This window comes from Oryzias melastigma, linkage group LG1 (assembly GCF_002922805.2).
Source record: "Oryzias melastigma strain HK-1 linkage group LG1, ASM292280v2, whole genome shotgun sequence".
Taxonomy (NCBI): domain Eukaryota; kingdom Metazoa; phylum Chordata; class Actinopteri; order Beloniformes; family Adrianichthyidae; genus Oryzias; species Oryzias melastigma.
This window is the reverse complement of record NC_050512.1, coordinates 29,746,680-29,757,543: the sequence shown is the minus strand read 5'-3', so window position 1 is coordinate 29,757,543 and position 10,864 is coordinate 29,746,680. Positions and strand designations below refer to the sequence as shown.

At 38.9% G+C, this 10,864-nt stretch overlaps 2 protein-coding genes across 3 annotated transcripts in view; both read right to left on the bottom strand.

Moving 5' to 3' along the window:
• The window catches only part of zgc:172076, a 6,739-nt gene extending 824 nt beyond the window's left edge, over window positions 1-5,915 (bottom strand). The window contains exons 1-8 of the mRNA XM_024290030.2: window positions 5,545-5,915; window positions 5,227-5,273; window positions 3,701-3,899; window positions 2,525-2,682; window positions 1,576-1,708; window positions 1,301-1,454; window positions 1,090-1,213; window positions 143-332 (exon numbers count right to left, since the gene is read on the bottom strand). Coding sequence (XP_024145798.1) covers window positions 143-332; window positions 1,090-1,213; window positions 1,301-1,454; window positions 1,576-1,708; window positions 2,525-2,682; window positions 3,701-3,899; window positions 5,227-5,273; window positions 5,545-5,560 — 1,021 coding nt within the window. The 5' untranslated portion in view covers window positions 5,561-5,915. The remainder of the gene's footprint in view (window positions 1-142; window positions 333-1,089; window positions 1,214-1,300; window positions 1,455-1,575; window positions 1,709-2,524; window positions 2,683-3,700; window positions 3,900-5,226; window positions 5,274-5,544) is intronic.
• A 1,356-nt stretch (window positions 5,916-7,271) lies between these two features.
• Window positions 7,272-10,864, bottom strand: part of traf5 (Tnf receptor-associated factor 5) — a 12,606-nt gene continuing 9,013 nt past the window's right edge. For both annotated transcript variants that reach the window (XM_024289924.2, XM_024289923.2), the window contains exons 9-11: window positions 10,344-10,484; window positions 9,862-10,027; window positions 7,272-8,169 (exon numbers count right to left, since the gene is read on the bottom strand). In XM_024289924.2, the coding sequence (XP_024145692.1) occupies window positions 7,583-8,169; window positions 9,862-10,027; window positions 10,344-10,484 (894 nt within the window). In that variant the 3' untranslated portion in view covers window positions 7,272-7,582. The remainder of the gene's footprint in view (window positions 8,170-9,861; window positions 10,028-10,343; window positions 10,485-10,864) is intronic.

Genomic DNA, 10,864 nt, shown 5'->3' with positions numbered 1-10,864 from the left:
GTGGATGGGTGGATGGATGGATGGACGGATGGATGGATGGATGGTTGGGTGGGTGGATGGACGGATGGATGGATGGATGGATGAATGGATGGATGGATGGATGGATGGATGCAGTGTCATGCGTGCATTCGGCTGTTTGCACCTGTTTTCTCCATGGAGATCTTCAGTCTCTTCAGGACGTCGGGGAGACGTTTGTGTTTGGGCAGAAGCTGCAGCTTTAGATGGATGCTGACCTTCAGACCGGTTCCTACGTCCGCCGGGGAGCTGGTGACCCATCCCAGCTGCTGCTTCCAGATGAACGGATGCTTCAGCGCTCTGTAGCTCTCCTCCAGCTGGGTACAGAGAGGACAGATGGTACCAAAGTTATACTCTTAGTTTTAGTTTATGGTCTGCAGCCCAGGTTAAAATCAGAATTGAAGGCTTCAACTAAAGATTGTTTCCATTTGTATTATTTTATTTTAGAAGTTTTAATGCTATTCTTTTTGCATCATCATCATCATCTATCTAAAAAATAGATTCTGCTCTATGGGAGGGGTTTCAAACTCAATCACACAAGGGGCCAAAATCCAAAACACACCTTAGATCCCGGGCCGAACAAGATAGAGATTTATTGAACTCACTAAAACTACATTTTTAAAACTTTAAAACCGTAACTTTTTAACATAATAGTAAAAGGCAGGAATATTATTCCAGAATAATTCAACTCAAACTTTAAACAACTTTCAATATTTTACTCTCCATAAAAATATATTTTGTCAAAATTATACAAGTTAGAAATAACATCGGGTCATTAATATCAATAAAATAAAATGATCTGAAGGGCCGGATAGAATTTCCCAGATGGCCGGATCCGGCCCCCGGGCCTTGACTCTGACACATGTGATCTATAGAATTAAAAGGTTTGGTTCAGTTAGGTAGCAATCTTAAGAAGTTTAATTTACAACACATCTAATGGTAATATGAGCTAAAATAACCACAGACTTCTTCCAAATCTCACGAATGACCATCTTTCCTGCCCCCAGAAATCCTCCAAACTGAATGTGTCAACAGAGAACAGAAATGTCTGTGAGGATCCGAGCATTTGCTGACCTTCTGCAGGTTAATGGAAATGCTTTTGAAAGCCTCCGCCACGTTGGCGTCGTCCCGAGGCGACACCAGTCTGAGATGATCGTCCACGTTGACCCAGATCACCAAAGTGCCGTCTTCACTCAGCCTGCATGAAGGTTCGACACACGTCCTCAAACACACAGAAGGCTCTGCAGCATTTTCTGCTTCTTCCTCAGTTCGGAATGAGACTGACCAGACCGCCCTGGCGTCGGGCCAGTCCCGCGCCACGCCACAGCGGAGCTGCAAGGAGGTCGGAGAGGTCACCTTCATCTCCACCTGCTGCTGCTGGTTCAGATCCTCCAGTAACCAGAGTTCTCCTGGAAGTTCAGGCTCCAGTTTCTGCAGAGCTGAGACACATTGATGATCCCTGCAGTCCTGATGCGTTAATCTTTAGAAAGCATTCAAGTGTTTGTGTGGAGGCTGCAGAGACAGCAGCAGAGATGAGGTCAATCCTTAAGCGTGCAGTACCTCTCCTTGCCAGCGAGAGGAGGTGTCTGCGCTCTCCCCGGCTGCAGTGTGTGGGGAAGCTGAAGTCTTCAATCGCTCGTATGACGCTGACCTCACAGTGGAGCGCGTAGGATCTGTCTAGATCATCACCTCCCTGAAAATACACACGAGTCCTTCAGAGGTTCAGACTTTACGATCACTGAAGATGTTACCAGAAAATCTGACACTCTGAGAAATAATAATAATAATTTTAAAAAGTGCAGTTCCTTTCATGACCACCAGAGATTGGTTTCAAAAGGGAGCAATTTCCAGTGAAAAAATGTTTTGAAGGTCTTTTATTTCTTTTATCATTTTATAAAATAATACCTTCAGTTTTTAATTAAGTTATATGTAAAATATATTCAAATCACATAGAACTGAAATATGTCTCAATGCATTTTGAGCAAAAATACTATGAATTTCATATAAAAAGACAAGGAAATAAAATGAATTTAGAAGTCGGTCAGAAAAGAAACACATGTTAACATTGGATATGGGTTCACATGAAGTCTTATTCACTATTAAATGTTCACTATAAACTTCTAAATTTAAATCATCTGATCACGAATTGAACTGTTATCTTATTCCGGAGTAACAACCACTAACAATTGTATTCACTAAAAAAATCTCCAGTTTTCACTTGTTCTGGCGACTCTTGCTGGCAACTTTCTTTTTTTTATTTTACAGTTTAGAAATAAAGAATACAGTCACAGAAAGGTGTATCGACGGTGCTGCCACATATTACAAAAGTTTATAATTTAGCCAATCACAATTGAGAAATCTTACAGTTTTTGGAAAATGCTGGGGACCACACATCATTGATTTGATGTCAGAAGCTTTAGTGGAGATTTGAATGGAGGCCACATTTGGCTCCGGGACCAGACTTTGGACATGCCTAAAATAAAACAGTTGTTTTTTGGGGGGTTGTTACCTTCAAGTTGTCATAGTTGAAGTCGTTCTCTGGAGTCTTGCTGGTGACTTTATGCCCATGATACGCCTCAATGACTCGATCAAAGAAGTCACAGAACAGGATGTAGGACTGGGCGTCGCCGGCCAGACACCCAACGGTCACGGGGCCGGACCACTCCCCTTCACAAAACAAACGTGTAGGTCCAATCATGATTTCAACATCTTAAATCGCTGTATATGTATTAAACAATGTCTTGAATGGAAAATTCTAATTTGCATTGTTTCCTCAAAATGCTCTTGTTTTAATTTGACACTTTTTCTTGACGGTTTCTCTGTCAGTACAGTTTGGGCTGCAGTAAGTCAAACAGACTCCAGGGGGCAGTATAGCACACAGCAAATGGATTATTGTGTTTATATGGAGTCAATTAACTGAACTGCAGTGACTTCTTAGATTTATCCATCCATCCATTTTCTTGACCGCTTCTTCCCTTTCGGGGTCGCGGGGTGCCGGAGCCTATCCCGGCTACTGAAGGGCGAAGGCAGGGTACACCCTGGACAGGTCGCCAGTCTGTCGCAGGGCCTCAATCACACACCCATTCACTCTCACATTCACACCTAGGGGCAATTTAGAGTCACCAATGAACCTATGAAGCATGTTTTTGGACGGTGGGAGGAAGCCGGAGTCCCCGGTGAAAACCCACGCATGCACGGGGAGAACATGCAAACTCCACACAGAAAGGTCCCAGCCGGGATTCGAACCGGGGCCTTCTCGCTGTGAGGCGAGAGCGCTAACCACTGCGCCACCGTGCAGCCCCTTCTTAGATTTATCAACTTGAAAAAAGGCTGTAATAAACAAACTCTGTATGAAAATCTAAGAATGTTCATACCACAGCAGTGGATGCAGTTTATTTTTCTCAGATAGAAATGTGGATGTGGATTTATACAAGGATCTCCTTTTTGTCATAGGTGTAACGCTAACCAATCAGAAGCCTCTCGGGCTCAGTGAGGGTGGGTGGGGCATCACCTGAAGCTGTTGGACATGGAGGAGATGAAGGATTGGTTTACCCAAAGAAAGAGCTCAAGTCAACCAAACTGCTGCTGATGTTTTTTATTTGGGAATTTCTGCTCCTATTGGAATACTTTTGCATCCCCAACTTTTCGTTTGTTCCTAATGATTTTCCAGTGTCAGTGACAGTACCTGGTTCCTCGATGCCGGGACGGATGACATCATCAAACATGACTCCGCTGTGGGTGCAGCGGTTGAACTGTCGGCGGTACATGGCGGGCGTGAGGATCTGTCCCATGCAGGTGAAGTTCCTGCACAGGTAGGGAAACTCTTCCTCTGGGGAGCCCCTCCTCAGGTGGAATCGGGACATGGGGTCGGGAGGAACCAAGTTCTGAGCACAAGTTTTTTTTTTTTGTTAGAAGACAAAACACATACATTTTTGTACCAACAATCAATCAAAAAACTTTTTTTTTCTAAAAAAGGACACAACATTTTATAGATGTTAGAAGTCATTTAAACACATTTTTAGACTTCAAAAAGAGATAACATAAAACAAAGAAATCAATCAAACTCTACTCAACTCTAGTCAATAATCACTATATTTAATGAATCAACTGTGATGTAAGAGTGTCTTTGTTTTTTTTAATCATTGGATTCCATTATTTCTGTGAAGAGTTTGATTAACCTTTTTTGTCTTAAATCAAACCATCAATCAAATAAACAATATTATCAACTGTCAATCAAACAACCAAACTAATAACTAATCAAACAAACAATCAAACAAAGAAACAAACTGTCAAATAAACCAATCATCAAACAAGCACAAAAAACATCAAGCAAATAATAAAACAAACAAACCACCAAACAAACCAAAAAATCCACAAACCAACAAGCAAACAAACAGTAATCTAAGTGAAAAAAATTCACCAGAGTACTGAAATGATCTGTTCATGCAGCATTTTTTTTACTTTACAAGAAATTGTATTTAATATGTAAAAAAGTAAAAACATGGATTTCCGCCTTAAGCATTCAAAAAGGGAAAATAGTTTATGAAGCAAACTGTTCCATTTACATGAAATGGAACTTTATGCAGCCCAATGAGATCATGATCTTTGTACAAGTTGGTCTATCTTAATGAATCCTCATGAAATATAAAACTAAAACTATTCTTGGAGCATGAATCTAAGTTTTGGTTTACACAGTAAGAACAATGAATGCCAATCTGACATTTACTGAACTTTAAAATAACATTCTCTGACGGAAGCCAAACAATTTAGTTTTTTTAAACCTTAAATTTCAGTCGTAGCTTCCTTAGTTTAAGATTTAGCTCTTATAGAGACAAAAAACTGTCAACTTTGCTGATTTTTAGAAAAACTTGAAAATGAGAAGAGAAGCTAAAGCAGCTTCAAACCTGTGAAAATGTCTTGAGTTTTTAAAAACAAAGCTTGAAATAGTTGGTTGACCACAAAGAAAATCGGTGAGCAGCATCATTCAGCATTCTAACAAACATTTGTGTTCCAAATCCCAAAATGATTCACTCTAATATTGGTTGTAAAGATGTAAGCAGGTCTAGAGGTGATGTAGTTTTTCCTCCAGTCAACCGGTTGAACCATTTAGGCCTTGATTTTGTTGGACTGACCTCATCCATAAGAAACCTGGATGCAGGTTCTCAGCATGAACATTGAAATGTTAAAAGCATAAATGACAGAGATAGTTACCTCCAAGATGGGCCGGTACCTCGTCTCCATGGGAAACGCAACAGGAGCTTCATAAACCATCACAGAAAAAAAATCAAGAAAAAAATGTTTTTAAATGATCAATTGTTACACACTTTAAGTCATTCTTCTTGGAAAAAACTTTAGAAAAAGAATCAATGGACGTTTGTAGACAAGTAAAGGGGCTGTTAGCATCTTTCTGTATTTCTGATCCCACTGATGAAACATTTCAAAAGGAATCAAATATGTCAAAATCTAAAGCAAAAAACAGTAAAACAAAAAAGCGACAGAGGCATGCAGTGAAAACGATGGGACACTCACGTTTGACCTTCCACATGTCGTCAGCTTGATCCGGTCTGCAGACGGGGCAACAAAAGGTCTAAGAATAGTCCTGAGTGATTCCTGCAGCAGCCTGCAGGGGTCCGGTTACAGCCCAAACAATGTCAGGCTTTTTATAGCATAAAACTGCTGGGTTTGGCTCCGCCTCCGACTGTACGCCATCGTCTGTACGTTGACGCCAAAAATACACAGCTGGTCAGAAATCCCATTCCTGTTTTTGACACCCGAATGTCGAATTTACTGTGTGTTAAAATGAGAAATCCCTGAAAACTGTTGATACAATGTTAAAAAAATGAACAATATACACTTAAAAAAACCTGAATGTCGCATCAAATTTCAAACTTCTGCACCTGAAGCAAATCTGTTTCAAAAGAAAAGTTATGGACTTGTTGCACATTTCTTACTGTTGTGAAACACAAACACAGACGGTAGTTTGAGGACTACAGATCTCTCTTTTGTGAATTCACCAACGAGATGGAGAAAAAAAAAATCAGAATGTTTTTGTTGGGAAATTTGGTGAAAGCTTTCTTTGATGTTCAGGGGGTCAAAAGGCAAGTTTAGGGAGAGACTGTTGTTTTTTTTCCATCTTGAGGTTTTATCGCCCAAAATTTAAGACATTTTTTGTTCTATAAAATGTATTTGAGGTAAAACAAAAGATTTGAGATTTAAAGACTCAATCTGATCATCTTTTGATCTGTTTTTGAAGTGCTTCCAGTTGTCCTTTAATTATAATTTAGCAATTTTTAGCCTAAATAAAAAAAAAATCTTTGTCATTTTCTGACATAGTTTTTGCAGAGTGGCGCTCATTCATTCGAAATTCACTTCTGAGTTGTGCGGCTCATGAATTCAATTTTGAGCGTAAACTTCTTTATACGTATGACGTCCATCATCAGAAAAATTCCACATCAACATGTTAAAAACAACTACATTTTCTTACCTGCTACAGTCTGACTGATGGCAAAAAAAAAACGATAACTGAAAATGTAACCAAAAAAAAAAAAAACTACCTCACTAAGACATTTATGTGAAATGTGCCTTCTCGAAATGGTCAATGTGCAATATTTTAGACTCTTCAAATGGCTCTTTTTTGTACTTTTATCATTCTATTTTTTATACTCTTTGTAATTTTTTATCATCCTATTGATGTAAATATTTCGTAATCTCTAAACTACTCTAAACTAAACTAAAAGACCTTGAACCTTGAACCTTGATTTTCATATTAGTGAGTCCTTCATCTCGCAGTTCTACACCAGTGCCAGTAGGAGGTGCTGCAGCCCAACATTACCAGGAGTTTCTATTTTTCTTGAACAAATTGGGATTTTTGGACTTCTATAAAACTTTGTTTATCAGAAAAATAATACACAGCAGTATGGAAGAGGATTAGGGTCATGTAATAAAAAAAGGCCATAGAAAGAATTTAAAGAATTTAAGTCAGAATTCTGAGTTTACGGTAAAAATTTTCCATGCTCTTTTTTTCCTCATGGCCTTAATCTTCTTCCATACAAAAGAATACAATATAAAATATGATCTTGTTTTTGTTTTATTTAAAAGAAGCTGGATCTTTGAAGATTGATGGTGATCAAGGCAGCAAAATGTGATGAATCAATAAATGTCTTCATACCGATACAAACTCCTACAAAGACCTAAGACAACATCAACTCTTAGCTGATGACTGGTCGTCTTATTCAATAAAATTAGACTCATTTCTGTACACTTTATAAAACTTTAATTTAAAAAAAAGTAATTTAGGCAATTATTTATTTTAGCATAAATTACTCATAATTAACACAATATAATCTTTAAAAAATGACAGTGCAGTGAGCAGTGGAATATCAGCATGAAATGTCAAGATCGTCAGACAAGGACTGACACAAATGTTTGATTATTTCTCAAACTATTTGTTTCACACCTTTGAAGGTACTTCAAGTTCTTGGACAAAAATACATTTTTGTAAAATTGTTTTAACAGCAAAAACATTCAGTTCCATGAAAGTAAAACCTGAAATACGATTGAAAAGTTCTCAGAGCTGCTCCAAGCCCGTCGTGTCCACCTTGACTTTGACGAACAGCGTGTCGTCTTTGACGTACACGGCGTTCCCTGGAGCTTCCAGCGCGTCCAGAGAAATGAAGCACGGGAACCCGACAGCCACGTTGCTCACGGACTCTGCGGCCGGCTGATGGAAGCATTTGTTTGTCGGGTCGGGCCGAAAGTTGAGACTCTGGTGGTTCCTGGCACCGCTTTGGTCCAGAACAGACAGAGACACGGTCTGTTTGAAAGGCCACGGCAGGAGAGCGTCGAAGTCTCCAGGCATCAGGACCACGTAGAGGGACAGGTGAGTCCCTCGCCCCTCGCCGTCTCCGTTGAGGTACGCCTTCATGGCCATCTTGTAGCCGCAGCGGCCGGTGTGGAAGGGCACGCTGCTCAGGCACGGAGTCTGACCGGAGGCTTCGGCTTCCCGCTGTTTCTGGAAATCTTTGATCTTCCAGATGAGTCTGCCGTCAAAGGACGTCAGCTCCAGCTCCTGCAGATGCTGCTTGTTGAGAGCGAGCTGAGCGACGTGGAGCTCCAGGAGACCCGAGTGACGCTTCAGATTCTCCTCCAGAGACGCTGAGTGGAGAAAAAGTCAACAATGTTTGAGGAAACGTTCTACCAATTAATAACTTTAATCAACCTAAATAGGAAAACCTTCTATATAAATATCAGTTTTTATAAATATTCAATATACTAATTTTCCATTAGATTTTTCCTAATTTGTGATTTGTCTAAATCAGGGGTGTTAAACTCAATCGCACAAGAGGCCAAAAACACACCTGAGGTCTCGCGCTGAACAGTATAAACATTTATTAAACACTCTAAAACTACATTTTTAAAACTTTAAAACCGAAACTTTTTGACATAATTATGAACTAGATATATAGCATTAGCTGAGATAATGCTGTAAGCTGAATTTGGCCACTGAAAAAGCTAGTGCTAATAGCTGAAAAAGGTGAAATGATAGCTAAAAATGCTGAAGCTGATAGCCAGCTAACATATTAGCTAAATGCCAAATTATCATAAAAACTTACAAATAAAAAACAACTTTGGTTAGCCAAAACAGCTAGCATGTAGCTGAAAAAAATTTAGCTAAACTTCAAAATATCCGAAAAAAATGAAAAAAAAGCTTAAATTATCCAAAACAGCTAGCATGTAAAGATTAGCCTAAAAAGAAAAGCCTAAATTAGACAAAAACGCTAGCATGTAGCTGAAATATTCGCTAAACTTCAAAATGGTCTAAGAAATCTTAGTAAATGCTAAAATAGTCCAAAAAGGTAGCAGAATGTCAAATTTTTAAAAGGCAACTTTTTAACATAATTATGAATAATAAAAAGACAGGAATATTATTCCAGAATAAATCAACTTAAACCTTAAATAACTTTCAATATTTAACTCTCAAAAAATTGTATTTTTTCAAAATTATACAAGTTAGAAATAAGTGCAATATAAAATCGGGTCATTAATAACAATAAAATAAAATGATCTGGAGGGCCGGATCCGGCCCCCGGGCCTTGACTTTGACATGTGCTGTAGAGCATTCACACGATTATAATCAACCTCAATGCACTGAAATAGTAAAACGGTTTATATAACTATCAGTTTTTATATATCTTCCATAAACTAATTTTCCATTTGATTTTTCCTCATTTGTAATTTGTCTAAAAGGACAAAGAATCTAAATATCAGAAAAGTCTTCTCCAACCATCTGACTTTTTCTCTAACTCAAAGGCAGAACTCTAAACCCTCCAGTTGGGGTAAAATATTTAGATCTAGCATAAAAAAAAGAAAATTTCCATTGAGTCCCATGCCAAAAGTTTAGCTTTAAATTGAAATAAAATCAGGTTATTTTTATGTTCATGCTTTTATTTTGTAAAAAAAAAAAATTCCCATCTGTGCATCATTGAATGTCTTTCTTTATATTGTTTTATATTGTAGGTGGTGGAATCATGGACGGACTCAACAAGATTCCCGTTTCACTTCCTCCCGTCCAATTTCCTGTTTGGAACATAGTTAAAGTGGGCGGAGCAAACTCCACGTGTCCGACACCAGCTTTAACGTTAACTTATGAATCCACAAGGTGAAGCTGGAGACGATCTGCCCAAAGCAGGTCAGAAATCTCCAAAAGTCTGTGGAGATGACCTGTCACATGACCAGAACTCACCAACTCAGGTGAGATCGCTGAATGTGGGGCAGATTGAGGAAACCCAAAGCTTAAACAAAGTGATTCACGGTAAAGATGCCGACGTGAGTTTTGACTCTGGTTACCTAAGTGCTCTCTGAGGCTCTCGGCTGCCAGCAGCTCCTGCATGACTCCGTCCACAGACTTCTTGAACTGCTTCAGCTCGTCCAGACCAGAACCCAGCCCACGGGACACCTGCTGGAGGTCCAGCTGGACAGACGCCAGAGCGTCCTCCTGCCTGCTCACAGTCCTCTGATCGCACACAGACACATACGATCATAATGCTGCCCTGACACTACTGACTCATTTCACTTTCCTTGATAAATGACAGTATGGCGGGCGTGTCAGAATCCAGATTTATGTCATGAATTAATGCTGCGTTCATTTATTTCAATTTGTCGTCTTTGCTCTTCCATAATATCTTGTTCAAATTGAAACATCGCTTTGTCCTCAGACTCTTCTTTAAAGTTCAAACACATTTTTCTCTCTAAATATTTACGATTTTTTTAAAAAATGAGGCGATAAAAGTTTTTCAGTCTGGAAGTAAATATTGCTGAAGTTTTAAAACCTGAGCCGCGGAAACGACGTGTTCGTGACTTCGGTTCTGCTGCAGCACAGATCCCAGCTGCTCCTGCAGGTCACTCAGCAGCAAAGTGTTCGTCTGAACCCCCTGCTGCCTCAACAGCGCCTCCTTCTGGACAAACACCACCTGAGCAGGAACAGGATGAAGGGATGGAGTATGGAGTGATTATTGTGCCACCGTATTGAAAGCAAAAGTCAGTTTTGGGATCAAAGTTTTCTAAATTACAAATAAAATGTAAAATGTTAAGAATAAAACTTGATAATTTGCAGATGAAATATTTTACATTTGCTTTCAAAAACTTTTTTGTTTTTTGCTTTCAAAATATTTTAGCATTTGCAAACTTTATTTTTTTCTTTTTAAAAAATATTTTTCTGTTTGCAAAAAATGCTTGCCTTCAAAAAATATTTATGCATTTCCAAACTTTACTTTTTGCTTTCAAAAATACTTTGGCGTTTGCAAACGTTTTTCTTTTTTTTTTGCAATCAAAAAATATTTTTGCTTTTACA